The sequence below is a fragment of the Olea europaea genome, chromosome 6, assembly GCF_002742605.1.
Source record: "Olea europaea var. sylvestris chromosome 6, O_europaea_v1, whole genome shotgun sequence".
NCBI classification, from domain to species: domain Eukaryota; kingdom Viridiplantae; phylum Streptophyta; class Magnoliopsida; order Lamiales; family Oleaceae; genus Olea; species Olea europaea.
This window is the reverse complement of record NC_036242.1, coordinates 20,092,122-20,119,123: the sequence shown is the minus strand read 5'-3', so window position 1 is coordinate 20,119,123 and position 27,002 is coordinate 20,092,122. Positions and strand designations below refer to the sequence as shown.

The window sequence follows — 27,002 nt, the reverse complement described above, 5'->3', positions numbered from 1 at the left end:
ATGGATTGTAAAACTTTATGTGTCTCTAAAAAGTTCACATGCTAACTGAGTATACATGATAGTATTTTTTGAAGAGTGATGCTACACTTCCACGGTCAACCCTTACAGGGCTCTTGCAGGCTGTGACTTAGTTGGTGGGTCAGCCATTTTTGTTGTAATTTTTTAATGCATGATGATCAGACGTGGGGCCCACCTCAGTGTGAGGAGCATGTAGGAAGCCTGGTAAATGACCTTGGTAGATCAGCATTTCCGTTTTTTAAATATGCAAAATTTCTCTTTACTTTCATTTCATTCCAGTAAAGATGGAAATAATGGAGTAATGCAACTACTGTTTACTTAAATGATCAACAGTGTCTTCATGTACAGAGTTTACATAATTATTAGAGTAGCCATCTTTATCTGAATCTCCTGAAATGGAACCTCGTTGATTTCTTCCCTATCCGAGTAATCAGTGTTACTCCATTTCCCTTTCATGATTTTGGGAACCAAGTGTGTTACCTCTGATGCTGCATCATCGTGGTTTATATGTTTGAATCTAACAATGCTAACCTTTCTGGCATTTCCTTCTAATATCTGCACCACAAACATTATTATTTGTTATATAAGCTTCTAAAAATGAAGAAATGGCAACCAATCTCAATGTTCGAGGTAGTTGCAAAAATGAAGTTTTGATTCATAGAGCAGATTATATTTGTTGATTTTACATGTATAATTGCCCAATAAAGTCAGAAGCAGGAGAAGCAACAACACTTGCTATTTATAATATTCATGCTTTGATTGCAAATAATCCAATATCAAAATCAAGAACCAGTTGCCACCAAATAAGGTTTCAATCTTGCATTCAATTGACACTTGAAGAAATCCACCCGGTGAGTCGAGAAGGTTTTCATTCTTGGTTGACAAATTCAAAATTTAATAAAACTGAAAAAGTTGTACAAGTAGTGTTCAAAGAGCAAACATCAAACAGCAGGAGAAGATACTATAAAGGGCTCAGCTTACTTCCTATTACGTAATAGAGCAAGAGAGCATGCATTGCAAACCATCATCTGCTGTGTGAAACTTACAGAAAAGGTAACAGATATAAAAGGCATACCTCCAGCTTAAAAATTTGTCTTTTCTTTTTCGTCTTGCCGTTCAGATTCTACCCCATTATAGTCACCATGATCTTCTCTATTTGCTCTTTCAAGTACCACTTTTATGGTTTCACCCGTCCTTGGGATATATCCAAATGCCTCACATACAGAACCAGACACCGTTTCATATTGATGGCCCTGAATGGAAATGTCAGCAATCATTAGCTATAGACAACTACTTCTACAGAACAACAGCAGAAAAGAATACAGAATTCATTTCAAATTCATAGACACTATTCTGCTGTATAGGAAAAATAACAGCAGCATTGAGAGATAATTGTGTTCCACAACTTGCAACTGTCAATTAATTGTCCACAGAATTTTCAATATCAAAGCATGCTATTATATGTGCAATGCGAAGGACGTCAACACAATCTCGCGTACTCAAGTCATCTATCAACATTAAATCAACACAAAAATACATAGACCATAGAGTTTGAATGTCTTAAAGCAGGCAGGCTTTGACTAGTGATTGATAGTGTGTATCAATAAGGAGTTTACAAGTTATTCTTGCAATCCAATGGGGCTGAGCTGGATTTGACCAGTGTCAACAAATTGCCAACAATTAGTCTGCCCCCATTAACTTCCTAGGCATCGACCCACAGAGAATACAGTTGTCTTATTGGTTCAACTCCCAGGACAAACATTCAAACTCGTCAAAAATAAGAGTGAAATGGAATACCTCGGGCATTTTAATATTAAGGTCTTCAGAAAGCTGTCAATTGATGTATTAGCATCCACATCATATATGCCCTCGGCATGCATAACAATATAGCCAGTTTTCTTCTGGATTTCCTCCTGCCGTGCAGTAGAACAAAAAGTTAACTATTAAGAGGAAAATGTCTGAAGGCCAGTCAGGTTTTCAAGTGTAAAATGAATCCTTGACCTAATCTTCTGTCTCGTAATGCTCCTCAAGTATTTCCCAATACAAACTTGAATTACTAACATAATGAATCTAACTAGACCATTAACATTATGAGCACGTTTGGTAAAGCATAAATTATATTTAAGATGGTCAAATATACTTTTTATCCACCCATTTCGTAGGACACGCTACTTACTATCCACTTATTATCCATCCATTCTGTATGACGACAACTTATAAGCACTACCATACAAGCACTATCTATAGCACCTGGGTCCATTCAAGAAATTTCATGTTTCAACATATGCACACAAAGCAGGATGACAACTCTCCAAAAGAAGTTAAAACAATACCAATGGGGTAAATGAAAGATGTCCCAAGTCCTGTTCAGCAAGTCTCAATGATGGTACACAGTGAAATACTGTACAATGAAAACAAGTCCAGGAAAAGTATCGATTGTATCGACACCTTGGTTGGCATTCCTTTACATTGATGGCATTTAGTGTTTCTCAAACAATGCCATATGTCACACCAGATAATCCTTGCCTCTTAACTAAGACTTAAAATGTGCTTATGGGCCTGGCCAAAGTATCTCCTAAAATTCTTTTACACGAGTGCATGACGATGGAGATTGAAAAGTTCAATAGGTGGAGCAGGAGTTCTACGATCCCTAATCATAATTAGATATCACTTTCATAAAGTGATGCTGTATACAAACATTTTTGTGATCAGCCGTCAAACACAGGATCTCTTGTGGTCGGTGTCCATGTTACAGCTATAGATAGAAGGGTGTTGTGGATGTTGAAAATTTATAAGTAGGGACATGAATGGAATCAAAATCAGCAATGGAGTAACAATTACTATCAGTAATACGACAAAATGAAATGAAAGTCAAATTTAAGTAACCTTTACTTTCGAATCATTTTCGTCAAAAATATCACCAACAATTTCCTCAACCATGTCTTCAAGGGTGACTATCTGTTAAAAGTAAAAATCATAGTGAAGATATCAAAGGTATCAGAAGCATAATTCAAATACATTATCCTGCGGCTAATTCAATTTAAAAAAAATTAACGACCACATACCAAGAAATTGTATAATTTCAGAGAAATAAATAAAACTGAGGATATGACTTACTCCAACAGTTCCTCCATATTCATTAAGAACAACAGCCATGTGCATCCTCCTGATGCAGAACTCTCTAAGGAGATTCCACACAGACATTGAATCTGCAATACCATAGAGTTTAACTTAATCAGTTTTATTGTAGAACTGCAGATCAGAAAAAGAACCAGGAGATTTGATATAAATAAATAAGTCAACAATCAAAAAGAGTGGGGGATTCTTTGACGAACATTCTGTATAGCATCTGTACATTAAAAGCATATTTATGGAATACAGGAAAACAATTATTTTCAACTTGGTAACATTCAAACCTGATATATCTTCAAGAATGGATTATACTCAAGGTCTAAGGGACTGGGAAAAACGAGGAAGCTTGTGCAAAAATCATGTTCCTAAATCACACAATTTTTTGAGCCCGTGGGATTTCCACCAGTTAAAATGATCCGTGCATAATTATAGGAGATTTTAGTGTATCATATGATTTTGTTACTTACAGGAAAGATTGGTAGAATTGCCTAATTGATATTGTAATTAGTATTTTCCTGTAATTACTTAATTAGATCAATTAGTTTGTGTTTCCTAAATTAGTTGGCTTTGTACCTATATATTTCTGCCTCCAAGAGATGAATATATGAAAAAACTGCTTCAATACTGCTATGTTTGTCATGGTATCAGAGCAGACATAGTTGATATACAGCTTCTGGAATTATAAACTACAATATTTCCACTACTACACTGTCCTAAGTCAATACTTCCGCTGCTACTTTTTTTTTCTCTACAAAAAATTGTTGGTGATACGTCTGATAATTTCAAAATTGCACCAGAAAAATTGACTGGTCGAAATAACTATGATTCTTGGGCTCGTATTGCTCGCATGTCCATTGCCAGCAAGAAGAAACTTGGCTATATTACTGGTACAAAGAAGGCACCCGAGAAAATTAGTGTTGAAACCTATGAAACTTGGGAGGAAAATTGCACTGTTCAGACATGGCTTCTCAATTCAATGGAGAAACATGTGAGAGTTCTCTTTGATCGTCTTCCTACAGCAGCGGCTATCTGAATGCTGTAGAAAAGACCTATACTGTAAGTAATAATTCTTCTAGAGTATATGAGTTAACACGGAGATCTGTCAACGTAAAACAAGAAGGCCGCACCCTTGAAGTTTACTATGAAGAATTACAAACTATATGGCAGGAACTTGATGCTATCAACCCTCCTCAGATCAAGAATGAAATTGACCTCTGCACCCACTTAGCATCTGTCACAAATTTTCGTGTTTATATCTTTTTGGCAGGATTAGATTCTCATCTTGATGGAGCTCGTGCCCATGTGCTTCCTTCTAATCCCCTTCCTGATGTCCTAGAAACTTATGCCATGATTTGTGAGGAGGATACTCGCTTAAAAAAACTATGGGGAGTGAGGAAAATACAAGTGGCAGTGCCTTAGCTGCATGCAAAGGGAAGGAGGGCAGCTTATATGAGTCTCCAAAACCTTTCTTCAAATCTGGTGGATCAAATTCGGCTAAAGACGAACGTAAATGCACTCATTGTAATGGTAAAAAATCATACTGTGGACAAATGCATGAAACTTCATGGTCGACCTGATTGGGCAGATAACTTATTACAAAAAAAAGGAAGTAGAGCATCACTTGCTACCTGTTTCGCGCGGGTTAGTCACTAACAATTAAAAAGGGATCAGACGATTGTGTAAGGGACAAACTTCTTGAGACAAAGTCCCAAAAAGGGGCATTTTTATTGGCGATAACTTTACAATCGGAAAGTAAAAACGGAATGCCTCCAAGGGGCGCAAGCACACGAGTTACTATAAAAGAAGTGTTTAAATCTAAACTAAGAAATTGAAAGTTACATATTCTCTATTTGAGAGTGTTTGATTCGGAGCCTTTACTCTATGTCTTTTCTTCCTTTTATACTCCCTGATGATCTCTTTGTGATCAACCGCCTAAAAACTGCTTGATCGTTCTACAACTGCCCACTTTCCTCGTAATGGCCAACTTGTCATGGAACTGCCTTTTTCTAACTGCTGCCATTACTCTTTGTCATTCAACCGTCTTCAATTGAATTCCTTGAATCGTGGAACGTGATAGGGCTGCTTAATAACTGCTTTGATAACTGCGCTTCTTGATAACCATAACACTTCATGTTTGCTAAGACCTTGGGCGACTCGAATGTTTGGGCAAGAATAAAGTAGCAGCTCTGGACGACTGCATGGCACTCCATTCGCTCAGATCTTGGGCAACTTGCAAGATTGGGTGATGGTGTTACCGCGTTCATGGGCCTCTCTATTTGGGCCTTCATTCTGAATTGTCTGATTGGGCTTCGTTCTTTGGGCTATCTGATTTGGGGATCCTCCAATTGGGCTTCATTCCTTGGGCCGTTCGATTTGGGCTGAATTTTTATGTGTCAACACTACCACTCCAACTACTGAAAATGAAGATGAAGCCAAGACGGGTAACTTTGCGTATGCTCTATGTACTTCTACTTCTGCTTGTGATAATGCATGGATAATTGACACCGGAGCAACGGATCATATGACTAATAACCCTAAGAAATTCACTACGTTCACTAAAAATTACTCTAAATACTGTGTCTGAATTGCCAATGGTCAGATAATCTTTGTTGCTGGTATTGATGCCATTCAGCTTACACCCAACATCAAGTTGTCCAATGTTCTCCTTGTTCCCACTTTAGAAACTAATTTGTCATCTGTGTCTAAACTCATGACTGCATATTCCTGTCATTTTTTCCCAAAACATTGTATTTTTCAGGACCTACATACTCAGGAGGAAATTGGACGTGATTTTAGGAGAGGGAACTTGTGGTTCTTTCAGTAAATTGCTCGAAATATTTCAGCAAACCAGACAAGTAAGCATGTCTTAGAGAATGAGAAATTCATTTGGTTATGGCATCAACATCTTGGACATCCATCATTTGGCTACTTGAAGCATCTTTTACCAACCTTGTTTGATTCTTGTAATAAAGAATTTAAATGTTCTACTTGTGAGACTTGTGTCTTAGCTAAAAGCCACCGTGCAGTATTTCCAAAAATTGATAATAAAGCATCAATGCCGTTTACTCTAATTCATTCGGATGTACGGGGTCCCTCACAACATTTTACTTCTTGTGGTATGCGATGGTTTATTACCTTCATTGATGATTGTACTTGGATTACATGGGTTTATCTAATGAAACCCAAGAGTGAAGTGAACAAAGTTGTTAAACAATTTTGCACTATGGTCCAGTTTTCCACAACTATCAAAGTACTACATTCAGACAATGGAGGTGAATATCTCAAATGAGCTTGTTGTTTTCTTTCAGTCACAAGGCATCATCCATCAAACATCATGTACTAATACACCACAGCAGAATGGTGTTGTCGAGCGACGTAATTGCCAACTTTTAGAGGTTACTCGAGCTTTATTACTTGAAAAGAATGTTCCTAAATATTTGTGGGGTGATGCTTTGCTATCTGCTATGTATGTCATCAATCGAGTCCCTTCCAGTGTTCTTGCATTCCAAACTCCTCTTCAGATCCTCACCGCAAAGATACAAGATATGCCCTCCATCTCTAATCTCCCTCCCAAAGTCTTTGGGTGTGTTGCATATGCCCACATTCTCTCATCAACGTAGCAAATTATCACCTCGGGCTATCAAATGTGTTTTTGTAGGATATGGTTCTCATCAGAAACGATATTGTTGTTATCACCCACCTACTCAAAAAATGTATGTCACTATGGATGTTACATTTAATGAGGATTTGGCCTACTTCTCCACTGATGGCTCTCCTCTTCAGGGAGAGATGGATGGTATTTTTGAAGAGAATAGCCATGATAATATGCTTATTGATACTACATTTCTAACTAGTGATCAGAGACATGATACTCTAGATACCAAAAACTGTTTGAAAGAAGGAAATAGCTCGACAACATGTCCAAATATTGTTGATAGTACCACTGATGGTTCCCCTCTCTATCCAAAGCACATTCAATCTACTCCAGAGGCTACAAATGAGGTACTTTCTGAACCTGATGAAACTTTTGGTGAAACCAGTAATTTTTTAACACTACACCTAAACCTGACATTGAACTCGAATCTGAACCACCAAAGTATCAATTACTAGCTCGCATAAATCATGGTAAACCAAAAACCCAGTATGATGCAGATTTAAATAGTAAATGAAAGTACCCCATTAGCAATCACGTGTCAACCCATAGAGTTTCCAAGTCATATGAATCATACGTGTTAAATATCTATTATATCCATTCCAAGACAGTTGCAGGATGCATTGGCAAATACCAAATGGACCGAAGCTATGGCTGAAGAAATGAGAGCATTCATTTGTATAACACTTGGGATGTGGTACCCTTGCCTCCAGGAAAGAAGACTATTGGATGTCGATGGATTTTCACCATAAAACACAAAGCCGATGGCTCGGTAGAAAGGTACAAGGCTAGATTGGTTGCAAAAGGATACATACAAAAGTATGGAGTGGATTACAATGAGACATTTTGCTCCTGTGGCAAAGATTAATACTGTACGTGTACTACTTTCTGTGGCTACCAATCTAAACTGGTCATTGTTGCAATATGATGTGAAAAATGCTTTTCTTCATGGAGAACTTGAAGAAAAGGTGTACATGGATCTTCCACCAGGACTTTTGGAGAATACAGGAATGGTGCGCAAGTTTAAAAGAGCATTATATGGTTTAAAACAATCTCCTCGAGCTTGGTTTGGAAGATTTGCACTAGTAATAAGGAATTTTGGGTAAAACAAAGCAATTCAGATCTCACATTGTTTCTAAAGCACAAAAAGGACAAGGTGACTGCTTTAATTATTTATGTGGATGATATGATACTTACTGGAAGCGATACTTCTGAGATTAAAGAATTGAAGAAATATTTATCAAGAGAATTTGAGATGAAAGCGCTTGGAGATTTGAAGTATTTTCTTGGCATAGAGGTGATTCCGTCACATCAAGGTATATTTCTTACCCAAAGGAAACATGTACTAGATCTGTTAGCTGATACAGGAATATTAGATTGCAAACCAACTGAAACTCCAATTGAAGAGAATCATAAGCTTCATGAAAAACCAAGTGATGTTCCAGCCAACAAAGAGAGATATCATCGACCTGAGGGCAGATTAATTTATTTATCTCATACCAGACCTGATATAGCATATACCGTTAGTGTCATCAGTCAATTTATGCATACTCCCAATGAAAGACATATGAATGCTGTGAATTGAGTTATACGATACTTGAAGAATGCTCCAAGGAAAGGGATCATGTTTGCAAAGAATGGTCACTTGGATATTAAGGGTTATACTGATTCTGATTGGACACGAGATAATAGTGACAGACGTTCTGCTACAGGTTATTTTATCTTTGTTGGTGGTAATCTGGTTACTTGGAGGGGAAAAAAAACAGAAGGTTGTGTCTAGATCAAGTGTTGAAGCTGAGTATAGGGCAATAGCTCAAGGTGTATGTGAATTATTATAGGTGAAAGCTGTAATGAAAGACTTGGGTGTTAAAACCTACTGGTGCTATGCCTTTATATTGTGACAACAAATCTGCAGTTGCAATAGCCCACAACCCCGTACAACATGATCGCACCAAGCATGTAGAAATAGATAGGTACTTCATTAAAGGAAAGTTGGATGCTCAGATTATTGAAGTTCCATTCTTAAAATCTGAAAACCAGTTGGCTGATATCCTAACCAAGGCAATTTCAAGTAGAATGTTTTTCAACTCACTGGACAAGTTGGGCATGCAAGACATCTATGCACCAACGGGGAGTGTTAAAATGATCCATGCATAATTATAGGAGATTTTATTGTATCATATGATTTTGTTAATTACAGGAAAGACTGGTAGAATTGCCTAATTGATATTGTAATTAGTATTTTCCTGTAATTATTTAATTAGATCAATTAGTTTATATGTTTCCTAAATTAGTTGGCTTTGTACCTATATATTTCTGCTTCCAAGAGAGATGAATGTATGAAAAAACTGCTTCACTACTGCTATGTTTGTCACCACCAAGAATCAATAATTTTCACTGCAACTTTTAACCTAAATTTCCATTTCACTTTTGTAGCCACAATATTTAACTCTTTTGCCAATATTAATGAATGAAAATTTAAATCAAGTATAATCCCAAAGTGACCAATAACAATTGAGATTCTCAAGACATAGACATGACAGCCAAATTATATTATTGGAAAATTGACTTTCAAAATGAAAAAACTCAATGCCATTCAATTACCAGGAACAAAATATGCGGGTTTGTGTGCCATGTCTCCCACAACAGAACTTTCTAGTAGTTACAGAATATATTTCTGCATGTTATGAGATTTCATTGTACAATCAGAAACGATGTAGAAACAACATTTTGGACAAGATGTAGATGAACTAGTAATTCGTAGACCTTCTGCACGTAATCCAGAAGATCCATTGCATATACAATACCAACAATATTGTCAATACGCTCCTCAAAGACAGGTACCCAGCAAACATGAGCACCCAATTCTTGACCAGCAAGACATGTATACCTGGAATATTGATGATCTACCCAGGAATTATGAAAATCATCTAACTTTGTGCTAGAATCGATTGCAACAACATCAACAAGAGGTGTGTCACCACCTCTCTAACATGTGTATCTTTTATCTCTAACACATTTTCAATCATATCCTGTGAGAGAGACAAAAATTAGACTCTTGCCAATGGAAATTAAGAAGGGCATGGAGCTCCATAAATCCATTATACTCACTATGAAGACGATTGATGATTTGAGGAGTTTGGCCAGTTTTAAAAAAAAAAAAAACATATAAAAACTTATTGGGCAAGACAGCAAGTCCAAACGTAATCAGCAGGCCACAGATGGTTGCAGTGTCTACTTTAGTGTTGTAATTTCCATGTGCTTGCAACACAGAAGGTGAAAAACATTGCTGCAACTGCAAGATACACCATTCTTGATTCCTAGACACGTGTTTTTATCAGCACGAGAATGCCTTTCATATTCTTGCATAGTTTTCAATTAGCTAGAAAGAATATGAGAAACGACGAAGATTGGAGTCAGAATCCAGAAACAAATGCTAAAGAAAATGCCAAGTTGACGGTATAACAATTTTCTACATAGTAACTGAGGATAATTATAATTATACTTCCTCTTCATATAATTGACAGAAGGCAATGGATATTATTTTATCTCTTCATACATGACAGTATTTACTTGACAAAAGGTCTATAATTAATAATACCTATGGTGTTGTTTACACAAATTAGTATTGTCATTATTTTTGCAAAAAATTTCTGCAGCAGTTAAGATTTGGTTCTACTAAGGCTTTGCATCATCTACAGCACCCCGATCATTCAGCGTAAAAATGTCAATTGCAACATGAACATTTTTCTCCACTTCCACCGGACTAATAAGATTTGGTTCTACTATGGCTTTGCATCATCTACAGCACCCTGATCATTCTTATAATATGGGGTGTGTGTATCTTACAACAGCATAAAAATCTCAATTGCAGTATGAACATTTTTCTCCACTTCCACTGGATTAATAAGAATTACATGCCACATCTCACACCCTATATCCCGTACTCATTATGTTTTCAATGTGCATGTTCAGACTTATCTTATTAGGCATGGAGAATACTAACCAACGTTTGTTGTTCATAAGAGTAACTGGATTGAGGAGCACAAAGTCTATCAAGAAACATGGTAATACAAATTCTACTAATGGAGGCAAAACAAACGTGCCATGAACTGGGAAAACATATATATATATCAATTCATGATAGACCACACCTTCTTCCTTTCAAACCAAGCAGTTTTAGTGTTCCCATTGACACGTGTTACAACTCTTCCCCCGGTATACAATACAAGGGAAAGCATGCCACTGGCCTAACCTACAGGCATCACACTTCATCAAATATATTAAAAAATAAAAAAAATAAAAAATAAAAAATAAATAAAAGAAGAAGAAGAAGAAGAAGATAATTCGCACTAGATTTGTGTTAATCTTCTTTTCTTCTAGTTTTCTTTTCTTTTCTTTTATTCTTTTTTTATTCTTTTTTTTTTTTCTTTGGGAGGGGAAAGGGAGTAGAAGATTAGATAAATAAATATCTGCAATTTGATCAGAATTTAATTTAAATTCAAAGTAAGAGCAAGCTCTAAACTTACCACAAATCTAGCAACCTCAGTGGCATTGTGAACAGCAATACTTTTTGGAGTAATTTCAGTGAGCATCAAAATGGCAACCTGGTACCATTGATGGAATATATTTCTCTTTTAACAACCAAGAAAAAAGAAATATACGTCTGCAAGATCAGGCAGGGCCAAGAATCATCTAAAAACACCACTGTATTGGACCAAGGCATATTCAAGAATGCAAAGTTTGTGTACATTTCAGATTAATAACCCTGTAAAAGGAAAACATTGTAGATATATGCTTCTAAAGGTAAATTCATGCAAGCACCTGCCTCAATAATGGTATCAAGAGAAAGAATAGAACCAAGAATAATTCCAACAGATATTTCCGTTCTGAAAATAACACTCTTTTAAAATTTGAACTTGACGCATTCAAGTATGCGTATTAGAATGTTGGATGTTAGGCGTAAATAAATTTTCCCATGTAATTTCAAAATTTAGGCAGACAGAATTAACATATACATATGTTTATGACCCATATCCCACTTGAGTTACCTCTTTAAAGAAAACAATAAGGATTTGTTTAAATGGCAAATGTAAAACTGATTTTTTAAATTTGGTCCAGACATACTGTCAAGACTCCAGTTGCTGTAATCACACCAGCTTCACCAAATATCGCTGTCGCAGCTTCAGTGACTAATGCTGTAGCACCAATGTTCACCACTCTGCAAAGATGTTTTCAATAAGAAAACAAGTTCATTAAAAAGAGTAAGCAACGGCCAATGGTGCAGTACGTTGTGCCAGTAAGTATAGTGGTCAGAAATCGAGTGTTATCATTGCGTAGCATTTTGAAAACGCCATCCTCAGACTCTTTTTTAAGCCATACCTGAGGTTCATTACAATATCAGGATCTGATCAATTATGATATCCACGATTCTTTTTTCACAAAGAAATGGTGGAAAATAGATGAGAAAAAAGATTTGAATTCCCATGGAATTGCAGCATACAAGAAATTAAAAAATATGCCTAAAACGAAAATAGCACCAATTACATCCATGTTTGAGAAAATAAAATTTTCAGCATGAGATAAATTGCCAGTTATGTGCCTAGGACTTTACTGTATCCAAGAACTAACTAAAAGTTTTTACCAGAAAACAAAAATGAAATGCTATGATATGATATGATATGATATAGAGATTATAGACAGTGTTCAAGATATGATCCTAGCAAAGGAATCTTGTCAGTCTATAATTGCCATAATTGTTGACGTTTCTGCAACAAAGAAACTATATAGAGCTAGGCATCTAAATATAAACAATTGACAAATCTAACAATTGGTTCGCTTGTTCCAAAGTGCAAGCCATTTGAAGTTTCAAATGATGGAACTACAGTTTCCTTAAAGCTGAACCCAAGAGATTGAGCAGCACTACGTTACTTATATGACTTCATATGCCAGAAAAGTAAAACACAACTTTTCTGCAAACTATATCTAAATCACCAGCTCGTCTGATGGAAGGGAGTATCCCAGTTACTTTAGGATAGAGTAACTAAGCTATATCTTACATGGAACGATACAGATTTCTATTAGAAGGCATCGCCAATAAGCATTGAGTGCAAGAAACATACCCATTACTTACCTTGAACATTCAACATGAAATTTGTACCAAAATCAAGTAAATGAGCATAAGTAAAACCTGCATAATATCTAATCAATGCCACTTTAATACATGACAAAATATTAGCATTCTCAGCAATGCAGCTGTAGTAACCCCAAAGACGTAAATTTACCTGAAAAAGTTATTAAAGATTATAATTCAATAGGGCTGGGCAAATCTCCCGAATCGAACTGAACCCGAACCGAACTTAACCGAACCCGACGGTTCTTGTCAAATTAAATACCCGGACGGGTATCTGAATTGAGAACCGACGGGTACGGTTTGATTCTCGGTTCTAGACCGAGAACCGAATAAGAACCGAATCTTTCTAATTTTTTTTATGTTGAGTAAATCAAATTATTTTAATTTTAAATTTTTCTAAACAAATTAACAATTTCTAAATCCAAATTTTTTGCCAATAATTTTTTAATTTTTGGCCCAAATTACCCATTTTATTGTATCATTTCTTAGCCTAACAAGATCAAATCCACTAAATAACCTTAAACACCTACATTAAAGTGCATAACGTTGTCTCGACTCTCGCACTCACTCTCGCAACCTCGCTAACATTTCAGACCTTATACAATCATCGGTCGACGCTGTGACCTCCGATCGAAGCTGTGACCTCCGATCGAAGCTGTGACCTCCGCCGACCCAAACTTTGACCATAGCGATCATTTGAAAAAGATAGTCTACTAGTCTTTGACATTCCAAAACCATTGAATGTAAGTATTAATATAATGTTGTTATGAATATTAAAAGATTTAATTATAGTACAGAATCGAATGGAACCGAACCCGAACGGTTCCATAATTATATTTGAACCCGACGGTTCCATTTACTAGATACCCGAAGAGAACCGAACCGACCCTCGCCCTCCCTTATAATTCAATATACCTTCCAAGGCCAGAGTGTAGTGATTGAGGTCTCCGCCATGTAGAAAAATGCCGAGAGTCCCAAGAGTGCTACAAGTACCAATCCCTGCTCTTTAAAAACCATTAGCACTTGCCATGCGAAATTACAAACGGAGAAATAAGAATTTAAATATGCTCCATTTCAAAATTTTAAAACTTCAAAAATAAGATATTATAAAATTGTATTTATGAAATAATTAATTGAAAAATATTTTATTAATTAAATATATTAAAGTCACAAATCCATACAATTTGGTCACAAATTGTCAAATCAATCTGTTATAAATTATTTTTTTATCACAAATAAAAAAATTTATAAGTTACAAATCAAAAATTTATGTCATAAATTATTTTTCGATCACGAATCAAAAATTTTATAGATCATAATTTATTAATTGATCACAAATCAAAATATTTTATACGTCACAACTCATTTATCGATCACAGATTATCAAATTAATTGATCACAATTCACCAAATTCTAAGTCATAATTACAAATTTCACAATCACAAATTCCTCTTGGTAACGTATTATTTATTAACCACAAATTAATAATTTATTGATCACAACACTCAAATAATTGGTTAGAGACTCTTTTCTTACCCCCACAACACCCTCTTCAAAACCACCACCATCTCATCAGCATCACCATAGCACTCGCGAAACCACCACCGCACAGTGCACCACCACACCCACCTCAGCACGCCGCACCCACGGCACACCACCATCACATACAGCACAACAACAATACACCACTATATCCACAACATATTATTATTTATTAGTTACAAATTAATCAATTTATTAATCACAATCACCAAAATAATTAGTCATAAACACTCATCCCATTCCACCCCAATCCCAAACCTAAACCCAACCCAAAACCCAAATCCAAACCCAATTCACCACCTACACCAACGAACTACTGCACGAACTCACTACCACTTGAACCACTACTGCCAGTACTATCACCACCTGCTCCTCCATCATTAGCATTGTCGCGCCGCCACCACCTACACCATCTCCGCCAGCGCCACCATTACTAGCACCACACTGTCAAAATTCACAACAACAACAACAACCACCAGCACCACCACCTTGCCGACAGCACCATAACCAACACCCAAAGCAACCCCAAACAAAATGGAGAAAGACACACCACCATTTACAAATACAATGCCGTGCGATCAATTCAAAAGCACTCATAAATCATAGCGCCACTCACCTAAAACTCCCACAACGCAGATCAAAGGAGGAGCATCGCGATCCTAGCTTGGTGCTGTGTGTGGTAATGGCCACGAGGGCGCGACGCAGCTGCACAGAGGCTCTGGCCCTTGTGCAGCATCGGCGCTCTCTATCGGGGACACTGCTATCGCAGCGGTCAACGATGGTTACCTTTTGGCGACAGGCGAAGTTGGCAGGCGATGATGTGTGCTAAAGGGATAGAAGAGAAAAGGAGGCATGTAATTTCCACAATTGGGAATTCAACTTCTCCAGAACTAAATGGGCTTCCAATCCTTAAGTTATGGGCCAGAATTGGATATATGGAGAACAGGAAAGTGGAAATTACACTGTAGCATGTACTTGAAGATCACATTTCAAAAATCTTGTATAAAGTTTGTTTAATCAAAAATCAGGTTTCAATTTAATTATTAATATTATAAAATTAATTAAGACGTGCCCTAATATACCCCACGCCACCCCACCCCAACCCCAATTCACTCCAAATTCATTTTCTCCTCCCCTATCTTTATCGTCTCCGCGTCTCTTTGTATCTCTCTACAATTTTTTTCTTTTTCTTTCTTCACTAGAGTGTCGACTCGGGCAGATCGCCGCTTCTCAGATGATTGTGGTGTTATATCTCTACACCATTTTCAGTTTCTTTTCATCGGAGTGGCGCCTCTGCGAGCAGCGAGCTGGAGCAGTGACACTTAGATCGGAATTTGAGCCATGACGCTCCGTTCATGTGATGCTCTGAGTGCCACTGATCTAATCTGAGGAACACTACTGCAAGAGGCGCGATGGAGATGCTATTTTTGGCCAGGAACTCTACTGCAAGAGGCGCTACTGCATTCTGCCCGGCGCCGCACCGCTCAAGAGGCGCTGCTGCACTTCTGCAAGAGGCGTTGCACGGTGGCGGTCGAAGTGGATCTCTCAGCGTCGACGCCGCTGCGAACAGTTTCTCTGTGTAGGTGGACGTGGGTGGTTTTGGTGACGGTGGTGCGGCGGATCTAGGTAGGACGACAGTGGTGGTAATGGTAGCGACGGTCTCCTGTTAGCAGTGGGGATTTGGGTGGTGTTGGTGAGGTTGGGAACGGTGTATTGTTAGGTGTGTTTGGTGGTGGTTCTTGTTATGGTTCTCGCCCTGGTGGCTGTGGTGGTTTTTGGCGATGGTCGTGTTGGCGGTGGAGAAGGTAGTGAGTTTGTGGGTTGGGTATTTTTGGTGTGTTTGGTGGTGGCGGTTGTGGTGGTTTTTGGCAGCGACGAAGGTGATTGTTCTTGGCAACCATTTTGTTGGCTGTGATGTCGTGGAGTTGGTGTTAGTGGTGGTTGTGATGGTGTTGTGGCCGGGTTAGTGTTTGTGACCAAGTACTGTGGTGGATCAGGATTGGGTGTTTGTGTCTGTGACCAACATTTGGTCCCTTGTGACTGATAACTAATTCGTGACCTTAAAATTCAATTATTTTGTGATTATAAAAGTAATTTGTGATCATTAAATTTGAAAATATGTGACTTGTGACCTATAATTTTTTGAAATTGTGATTTGTGACTTCGAAATAATCTGTAATCCATTAATTTGATGATATGTGACCAGTAATTGTGTACACGTGATCATTAATTATATAATTGTGACATTATTATATTTAATTAATAAATATTTTTAATTAATTAAATAAAAACCTGATAAATACATTAGTTAAACTTAAAACATGGTTTTTGATTTGTACATAGTTAATACATGGTTTATGAATTTTTTCCCAACAGGAAAACAACAAAGGAGGCCCAATTGTCAAGAAAATAGCCTAAAAAAAAAAAAAACGAAGCTCACACATTTCTTAGTATACCAAAATTAATTTCCAAAATGGTCACTAAAGGTTGTACAAAATTTTAAATTGCTCATTGAACTTTTTTCTTCATTTATGTAGTTACTAAAGTTAAATTAACACTACTAGATTATTATTCAAGTGTTGTTACTCTTTTATTCACTAAATTTAATTAATGTTATATTCATTCATTCTAGTGTAAAATCACATCTTGTTAAAACTAAGCTTAACAACATAACACTACTATGTTCATTCTTCAAATGTTATGCTCATTCATCTTAGTGTAGAATCACGTCTTGTTAAAACTAAGCTTAACAACATAACACAATATAAAAGCGAGACAAAATATATAAGTTCAACTCATTCAAATTTATTTCGAATATAGTGTACCGAATAATGTTTCCAAAAACATATCAATGTAAAGGTGTGTGTTGAACTTATTCTATGCATGTCGACTAATGAGTAGCTATAATTGTGGTTCTAGAATCACAAGAGGCCAGTATTGGGGCATCGCAGGCTAGAGCTATCCAAAAATCCTACCAAAGTAGGATACATAAGATCAAGAATTCCAAAATAAATATCTAGTATTGTCGTGGTTAGAGATACCTTGTACTCAAATCTCTATAAGATTTTCATTGCTAGAACTAGATCTCGTGCTGTATTCTGCTACAAGCTTAGAAAACGAAGATGATTTGTCTTCTAGCAGCATTTTTGGAGAATCATATTCTTTAACAAGTCCTGCACCATAAGACGAAATGTTTAAATTTCGAGTAGCACAACAGGGAGAAGAATAATTTGTGGCACTATAATAAGGTCTTCTACATACCGTGATCTAATAATAGAACCATGTCACTGTCTACCACAGACGTTATCCTGTGTGCAATCGTTATAACCGTTGAGTCATAGAAGTGCTTCCTGAGGGTTTGTTGAATCAAATTATCTGTTGCTGTGTCGACTGATGCAGTGGCCTCATCGAGCACAAGAATCTTGCTTTTCTTTAGTAGTACACGTCCAAGACAAACTAGTTGCCTTTGACCAACGCTCCAATTCTCTCCATTCTCGGACACTGGAGCATTTATTGGAAAACTAAGAAATAAGAAGTCGAAAATAATATATGGATCAGAAAGAATTAGAATGCACAAATCTGTGGAAGAGGCAAACCTGCTGAATCGAGCTTGCCTTCCTTCTTGCGAACCTCATCTCCAAGCTGGCACTTATCAAGAGCCTAAGACAGATGAAATTTCATCAGCACATCAAAATAATGCCCAATTCAATGTAGAGATGAACATTTAATTATCCTTTTTATGAAACCTACCTCCCAAATCTGTTCATCTGTATACTCTTCAAGGGGGTCTAGGTTACTTCGAACTGTCCCCTCAAACATGGTTGGATCCTGAGGAATTATACTCAATCTAGATCGCAAATCGTGCAGTCCAATTGATGAGATATTGGTAGTATCAATCAATATTTGTCCATCGGCAGGTTCAACAATGCGGAAGAGGGTTTGTATAAGAGTCGATTTACCACTGCCTGTCCTCCCGACTATTCCAGTTCTCTTCCCTCCAAAGAAAGTACATGAGATGCCTCGTAACACAAGTGGCATGTGTGGAGCATAACGGACCTACAATCAATTATCATCTCCATTAACTCAGAATGAGAAGTTTTAATTTAACCCCAGATCATCAGGATGATTCACTCTGAATTTTAATTTTAAAAAGAAATCACCTGAAGATTTTGAATATTAATTTCTCCGTTTGATGGCCATTGACTTTCTGGCCTACTTGAGTCTACAACAAGAGGAGGCTCACTCGGTATAGAAGTGTACTGAAGTATCCTTTCAACTGATATGATCCTATTTTCCAAGCTGCAAAGATTCCATACAACCCATGATTGTAACATGTTTAGATTAAGCCCATACGTCACTGCTAAGCCCGCAACACCTTCAAATTCATTAAGAAGACGAAAAAGAGTTAGTCATTGTGCCATATTTCTAACTGCAGATTGCATGCGAAGTCAAAAAACTTACTTGGATCGATGGTTCCTTCGGGAATCATGATCAAGAAAATCAATGAAAAGGCAAAAGTAACTAGTGACAAAATATCCAAGCGAACACATAACCACTCCATCGCACCAGAAGTATGGAACTTTGGCCGAGAATATGCATCAATTAGTTTCATGCTCGTGTCACGGAATCTGGATTCCTGATCAAAACTTCTGATTGTACTTGATCCCGAAAGGGTCTCCGAAAAGTGTTGTATTACTGGTGCTTTGCACACGCCAACTAATCGAGAAAGTTCTCGTGCTGATCGTATGTAATAATTCTGCAGAAGATGAAAGCTGAGTTACAGTTTGAAAGAACTACAAAGTATAGAACATCCTTGTGTTGCATTAGTGAGACTTTAAAGTTGAATTAGTTACGTTATCTGAAGAGACAATGCGCGTTACCTGTAGCCATATGCAAATTGCAATCACGGGAATGAAAACGATGAAGACCTGCCACGCTACTTGTGACATAACCGCAATAATTCCTAGAAGCTGTATCAATGAAAAAGCAAAATTCCCAACTAAAGATGGAATGTTCAAATCCACAGCACTTTGATCTGTAGATGCCTATGATAGTATGCATAAAATCATCCGTTAGCAATGATAATGTGTCCGAATTTAAAACAGAAATGGTTTTCAAATACAACATAAATGTGCAATTTTTCTTACCCTATCTAGGATGCGTCCACTTGGAGTGGAATCGAAGAAAGACATGGGGGCACGAAATATGCACTTATGCATTTTGTTGAAAAGCATTGTAGCTGTCTTGTAACCAGCCGTAACAAGAAGCAAGGCTCTGGCAAGAATGCATAATGAACTTCCAATTGACAAAGCAACATAGACAATGATAAGAGTAAAACTGCCAACTAGAGGTACTGCATCCTTGGACACAGGAGTTGCCCAAGCCATCCAATAATTGCTTCCAATTTGAAGTACTTGAAACAGAATTTGTGCCAACAATATAAACGGCACGAGGAGTCCTCCAAATGCAGTAGTGATATATTTCCAATAAACTGATAAACCAACTCGACCTTTCTCTCTTTCTTCTTCTTGAATAAGCTGTCCATTCGTCCCCATTGCATCATCTCTTTCATCATTTTGATCATTGCGAGATTCCTTTTTCTGCAGAGAATTCTTAGCATTTCCTCTGTCGCTATCCTTACCAACCGATGTTGCCCCTGCCTTAGTGGAATCAAGTGCTGATAAAGCTTCCTTGTGTGCACCAACTAGTTCCATGAAATCACTACCGGATTTTAGAATATCATTGTACTTTCCAGCTTGTGAAATCCTTCCGTCTTTCATAACCTGATGATAAAGCAATTAGGTTTTGTGACCTGCACTAAGAATAACCAAGACAAATGAAACAAACAGCTCACCAAAATTAGATCAGCTATCGGTAAAAATTCCACTTGATGCGTGACATAAACAACAGTTTTTGAATCCAGAAGCCCCAATACACATTCCTGCCATTTAAACACCATAAACATCACAATAGCAGTAGACAAATGCATATTTGGAGTTCTATCGAATTGGGGTTCATGGGAAGCAAGAATAGGGTTAAAAAGATTAAGCACAAGAACAAGAAGAATGAGTTAATAAAAATCGTAATATTAAGGAGAAGTAATACATTGAATAGATGAGTTCCTGTATGTGCATCGACAGCACTAAATGGATCATCAAACAAATATATATCAGCATCTTGGTAGAGAGCACGCGCAATCTGTATCCTCTGCTTCTGTCCACCACTCAAGTTGATCCCCCTTTCACCAATAATTGTTTGATCACCATGCGAGAGAATTTCCAAATCTTTCTTTAGTGAACATGCTTCAAGAACTCTCTCGTAGTGTTGCCTGTCCATGTCATTACCAAACAATATGTTCTCCTCGATCTTCCCACTTTGTATCCAAGGTGACTGAGCAACATAGGACTTTCTTCCACTGAGCCTAACGATTCCTGATACTTTGGGCAGCTCCCCCAAAATACAGGAAAGTAAGCTTGACTTTCCCGAACCAACTGTACCACAAATGGCAATCCTCGTGCCATGAGAAACTCTAAGGTTAATATCTTTCAACGTTGGACTAGCAGATGATAAATCCCAGCAAAAATTCCCATCAATTATCTCTACTGCCGTGTCAGAACTGCCCATGGGAAGCCTCTCTATGACATCTGGCTGCAGGTCATCCAGGGAAAGAAATGATGCAATTCGATCAAGAGAAACTTTAGTCTGAACAATCATGGAAATTGTATCTGGCAGATTGTAAATTGGCTCTTGAAGAATTCTAAAGGTTGCAAGTGCGGACAGTATCTTCCCGGATTCAAGTGGGATCCCCATTACCATACAAGCACCAAAAGTTACCACAGAAATGAATGTAGGGGCACCCCAAAAAACAAAAGTGGTAACGGCTGAAGTATAAACATATTTTTTCAGCCATCCTGTCTCGACATTCCTAAGCTCGAGAATTTTGGACAGAAACTTCATCTCCCAAGCTTGAAGCTTGAGAATCCTCATGTTCCTCAAAACTTCAGACGTTGTCTTCATCCTTTTATCTTTCGATTTCATTAGCTTGTCCTGAAATTTTTCTTGCAAACTTCCCAATGGAACATTTGCTAGCATCACTACAACAGTAGCAACAAGTGTAGCGAGAGAAGCAAGCCCGAGATTTCTATATAAAACTGCCAACGCCAAACCAACCTGTAAAATCACCATCCATGGGTCATGCATGTACCAACCAAAGTCTCCTATTCTCTCTGCATCGACGGACATAAAATTAATAATTTCCCCAGATGTATATCCTTGCTTCGATTGGCACGAAAGAGTCAAACCCTTGTTATAGATTTTGGCAACTAATGCCGCCCTGGCCCTAAATCCAGCCTGCTGCACCTTGAAGAACCAGTGTCTCTGGGACAAGCACTCAAACACCTTGGCAATGAAGAAAACAAAAACCAAGACAAAGCCCTCATTTTCAAAATTTCGCCGCCCATTTAAGTATTGAACAAAGGTGTCAATAAGGTATGGACCTACATAAGACGCCAATGTATACACAAGCACATAGACAGCAGACAAAGAAATTTCCCTCCAAGTCATGAAAATTAATCCTTTCGATAGCATAAGTGTGGTCACCCTCTTACTCACCCCACCATCAGACTCCAATTTATTGTTTAGAATTGGAAATGCCCCTCTTACACTATCGAAATTTGCCAACTGTGGGACATCCTCAAGGTCTAAGGTTTTCTTGAAGCCAAGAGAAACCAAAGGACCCATCCAAGAGAAAGTAATGATACTAAAAATACTAGCATTGGCATAAGGGGTTACAGCTTCATCCCCTTTTATTGCCTTATTCGACTCTCTAACATTAGTAGCACTTCCATCTAAAAGGGGTTCTTGAAGATGACTATCTTTGCCATCTTTCTTGCCCCAAAACCCCACATAAAAGAAGAAAATACCCATCGCAATGGAAATTATATCAGATAGCCAAAACAAAGTTGACAAAGTTTGGTACTTTTTGTAATAAATAAGGTCTATCACTAAGCAATAACAAGACACTAAGAATAAAAGTGCCCACCAGAGCCTCAAACTGAGTGGGTACTTTTGTTCACCAAATTTCAAGAACTGGCTTTGCAAGTAAGCATAGAGGGCTAACCAGGCTAGTGTTTTTATTCCCAAATCCAGTGAAGTAAGAATCTTCTCATCAGACGAGCCACTTCTATACCAATAAAAATAATTCAATAGGCATAAAACAAGGTTGAACAATGAAAGAACCAAACATGAAATGAGTGTTGGTTTGTAATGTAAGAGCCTATTGTGCCTAACCCTCTGCTTCTGCCTTTCATCGTCATTACTCCCGATTTTCTTGGAAACCCATGATATGAATATGATTAATAATAAAACCAGGTGCAGAAAGCCAGTGAAGAAACGCGAGAAAATTGGGTTGATGAGAAAATCACGTTGCGTATTTTGGAATAAAAAGGGATGAAATTGAAACACAGACATACTCCCTTAAACAATTCTTTTTCGGCGAGGTTTTGGGTATATCAGCTTATCAGGTTTCTGTGCAGAAAATCATTTGGGAGATGGGTTTTTATCTTAGGACAAACAGAGCCAGATTCAGATTTTTTTTGAGAATGTGGAGCCCAAAGATTTCAGAGAAAGAGTCAAAGAAGGCTGTTCCTTGGGCACAGGATAACGTGGTGACCAAGACTAGATTAACGGACAGAAGTCTGAGTGGGGTGGACAAACGAAAGCATGGAATTTGAGAGAGAGACAAATTAATAGAGACGAAGCTGCATAGAGAAAGTGATACTTCATACGACTCTTTAACACATTGATTGGCATTTTTTTTTCGAATCAAATCACCATCGTTTGCGAAGATCGTGTGACACATGTAACACGAAAGATATTATGAAACCCGATTCTTCGCATGATCACCAATTATCAATTATACCCTTTTGATTTGTAGCCGGCTATACGAAGATATTTTCCCACTTCAATGTAATTGAAAGGCAAAATGAGAGTTTGATAAACTAACGGTTGCTCAACTTGGTGTCATAAGGAGTTTTTCAACAAAATTTATTTAATTAACATAGGGTACCACTTTTTGGTAACAAAAAATTGATTGCATGTGGAAAAGCGGATTACACAAGCACATAACATTGATATAATGATGGAATCTAAGCTTGCAAGTCTGTGTAAAATATTAGATAGCAAAAAATGTAGTATGAAGTTGAGAATCTCACACAATTTTATTATTTTTTTTAAATAAAAATACAATTTTTTGATTGACATTAGATAACAATAATACTCATTCAATCTTCTTGGAGTTCTACTCTCGTGAGATTTTATTAAAAACATTAATGAAAATGTGTGTATGTCCTATAATTAATCTTAAAGATAAGGTGAGAGTTTGATCAATTAATGATGGATAAATTTGTAGAAAAATTGGCATTAATATTATAAGGAGTCTTTCAAAAAAAATTATTTAATTAATAGATGGTTCTACTTTTTGTCCCAAAAAATTGATTGCATATTGAAAAGCGGGATCACACAAATAAATAAAATTGATATAATCATGTCGTCTAAACTTATGAGTGTACGTAAAATATTAGATAGCCAAAGAAGTAATATGTAGTTGAGAATCTCATACACACTTATTTCTTTTTATATATATAAATTGTAAATTTTCATTGATACCACATAACAACAATATTCATTCAATCTTACCAATATAGAATGTTTTGAATGTAGTGATAAATTTTGATACTTTCCTGTGCGTACAACAAAAAAAAAAAAAAATTAAAATTATTTATACAAAGTTTTACCCATTTACTCAGCACTGTTTGACAATCACTATCAAATATGTTTTTTCTACATACTTATTTTTTATCACACATTTGCACAATAAAATATATTTTTACGTAAAATTAAAAAATTAAAAAAATTCCCCACTTTTTAACTATAAATTATCTAAAAAGAGTTTTTGTCAATAATAGCCGTCAAATAGGGTCTCAGAGTTTTGTTTGAAATCATAAACTACAATTTTAAAGAATGTTTAGTGGGGATTAAAATTAAATTTTTTTAATAAATTGTGATAGAAGTTTTTAAAATGCATGATTAAAAAGTTGTGGGATCCATAAACACTGTATTTAATATTGATTAATCCAAATCAAAAAAGCTTTGTCTAGAATGACAAGGTCCGTCAAATAATTAATTAAGCCCCCGTTTGGTCTTCATTCTTGTCAAATTTTAATGGTTGGAATAATTTTTTTTTTTTAAATGTATGGTTGAAAAAAGTGAAAAGTTTTTTATTTGCGCATAAAATAATTTTATGAAAAATTGTGTGGTTAAAAATAATACAGAGAAAACGAATGAGAATGGGGTCAAACGAAGGTTAATTAGCCCTCGTTTGGCCCCCATTTTTGGTAATGAAAATGGGAGGAATAGTGTTTTGTTGAAAAAATAAGTGGTTAAAAAATAAGAAATTTTTTTCGATCTACGTGTAATATTATTTTATGGAAGATTATGTGATTAAAAATATGAAAGAGAAAAATAGAATATAATAAAATGTTATTTAATGGGGTCAAACAGGGCCTAACAATTTGTAATGGAGTGATGTCATCGTTGACAGAGACAGTGCCACGGATTACTTGTTTTTCCAATTCTTTTTTCTTTTCCGAAAACAAACCCCCACCCCTTTCCCAAAAAGGAGTCGACTGATAGAATCAGTCCAAAAGTGTCATTCACTTGATGGACAGATGTAAAATCCCACTTATATGGTATATCCCATATCCCATGTCTTATTATTAAAAAAATATTAAACTCCAACCTTGAAGGTTTACATCACCTCGTTCTTAGATTTTTGTGAGGAAGGTAAATTACGAAATGTGCCTCAACAATCAGGGAACAAGAGCTGCTTATACATTATGCCTATAAAGAATCCAATTCCATGTCTTAGGAATCGAACCCCCACACTGCGACTGCCAGCAAGACGTGAGATAACTGCACTCCTATCATTTGCACCACAGAGCTATACCCTGGGGGCAAATTCCACGTCTTATTATTACTTTTAAAAGATGCTTCTAATCAATTATAAAAAAATATTCAAATATATTTAAAGGTAATTTAAAATTTCAGAATTTCTTTTGACTTTTCAAATACGTAACATATTCTAAACCATAAAATATAAGTTTGAAAATTCATTCTTTTTTAAAGAGATAAAAATTATTATTTTCTTAGCTCTTGTTTGGTTCTCATTATTTTCAAAATGCATTATTTTGTTTTTTATTTTCAACTATGCATTCTTTAATAAAATAATATTACATACAAATTAAAAAAAAAAATTCTTATTTTTTAACTACATCTTCTTCATCAAAATGCTATTTCAAAAATGGTGCTCAAACACCATATAGAAATATTAGCAAGTAATTATTAAATTTTCTAAAGTACGAAATTGAACTAATAAACAATATACTTTGGTAAAATAAGAAATTTTATTTTTTTACAGTTCAATTAGATTTTAGAGATCTTTAAAACATAAACCAAACATTTTCAAATGGTTTGTTTGATTCTTTTTGAAACAATTGAAACTTAAGCCACGTGAATCCAAATCAACGATTTCAAAATCAAGATTTGAATTCGATTTAAAGGTTTTGTTCACCCCACCGATGGCCGTCCCTTCTCACCCTATTACCATCCCTACTTGTAAAAATATAGGCAAAATAATTTTTAGTTTTTAATTAATGTGGAGTTTTTACCTGTATTTTCTTAAGAAGTCGAGCATGATGTGTTTTCTTATAACATTAATGAAAACATCGCCAAGAAGAATTGAAACAAAAATATTTAGGAAAAATTGAAATTAAATACATCAGAATTTAAAACTTAACGAGCAGATTAGGGATTATTTGACAAAAATAAATTGATAATAATTTTAACAGATTTTAATAAAAGTTAATAAAATATATAATTAAAATTATCAATTATTGCCTTTAACATCATCTTTTTAATAATTTTTTAAACTAATATCAGACAAGCACTTGAGAATAACGATAAGTCAGAGAGTTCCCCAACAATTTTCTCTAAAACACAAATAAATTAATCAAGGCGTGGATTTTGACCATAACTACCTCGCTGTTGTGCCGACCAAGGAATGTAATAATAATAATAATAATAGGTTTTGACCATAACTACCTCGCTGTTGTGCCCACCAAGGAATGTTGTAATAATAATAATAATCGGTCAGAAATATGGGCCAATTTTAGGGGTCCTCCATGTCTCGATTTCGTTTTTTTAGAGTTTGTCCCTACCTATCATCTTGTCGTTGTCTTATAGAATGGCTCAAGTTTCTTCTCTTCTAGACAACTGCTTTTGTTTTATTTCTTGATGCAAAGTAGATTTAGCTCATGTTTGGTAGCAATTTTCATTCTAAAAAATCAATTTTGTTACCGTTATTTTACTATTTCATTTTTTATTTCTTCACTCATAAATGAAACCCATTTTTCTCTCTAACGGTCAAAAAATTAATTCTGGTAATTACTAGCGAACAGACCCTTACTA

At 36.2% G+C, this 27,002-nt stretch overlaps 1 protein-coding gene across 10 annotated transcripts; it reads right to left on the bottom strand.

Annotated features, from left to right (window-relative positions):
* Positions 1 to 220: 220 nt before the first annotated feature.
* LOC111396114 (ABC transporter C family member 3-like) lies at positions 221 to 23,163 on the bottom strand. 10 transcript variants are annotated; one of them, XM_023022405.1, is made up of 15 exons: positions 20,583 to 23,161; positions 20,332 to 20,418; positions 19,625 to 20,260; positions 19,358 to 19,522; positions 18,939 to 19,233; positions 18,638 to 18,852; positions 18,228 to 18,533; positions 18,074 to 18,137; positions 17,739 to 17,978; positions 13,851 to 13,934; positions 3,136 to 3,227; positions 2,905 to 2,976; positions 1,816 to 1,931; positions 1,094 to 1,271; positions 221 to 573 (listed from the first exon to the last, which is right to left on the bottom strand). In XM_023022405.1, the coding sequence occupies exons 1-14, from the start codon at positions 22,944 to 22,946 to the stop codon at positions 1,196 to 1,198; spliced, it is 4,812 nt and encodes a 1,603-aa protein (XP_022878173.1). In that variant the 5' UTR covers positions 22,947 to 23,161; the 3' UTR covers positions 221 to 573; positions 1,094 to 1,195. The 10 variants fall into 10 exon arrangements, with proteins under 10 accessions (XP_022878173.1, XP_022878174.1, XP_022878175.1 ...); XM_023022406.1 differs by having other exon boundaries at positions 2,911 to 2,976; XM_023022407.1 differs by lacking the exons at positions 221 to 573; positions 1,094 to 1,271; positions 2,905 to 2,976; positions 13,851 to 13,934 and adding exons at positions 10,957 to 11,057; positions 11,332 to 11,409; positions 11,930 to 12,023; positions 17,519 to 17,650 and having other exon boundaries at positions 20,583 to 23,158.
* Between the last annotated feature and the right edge of the window lie 3,839 nt (positions 23,164 to 27,002).

Coding starts and splice junctions, on each gene's coding strand:
- LOC111396114 (XM_023022405.1), bottom strand. CDS start 22,946: ATGTCTGTGTTTCAATTTCATCCCTTTTTATTCCAAAATACGCAACGT. Junction 18,853..18,938: donor CGAAGGAACCATCGATCCAA/GTAAGTTTTTTG, acceptor ATGAATTTGAAG/GTGTTGCGGGCTTAGCAGTG. Junction 18,138..18,227: donor CAGATGAACAGATTTGGGAG/GTAGGTTTCATA, acceptor CATCTGTCTTAG/GCTCTTGATAAGTGCCAGCT.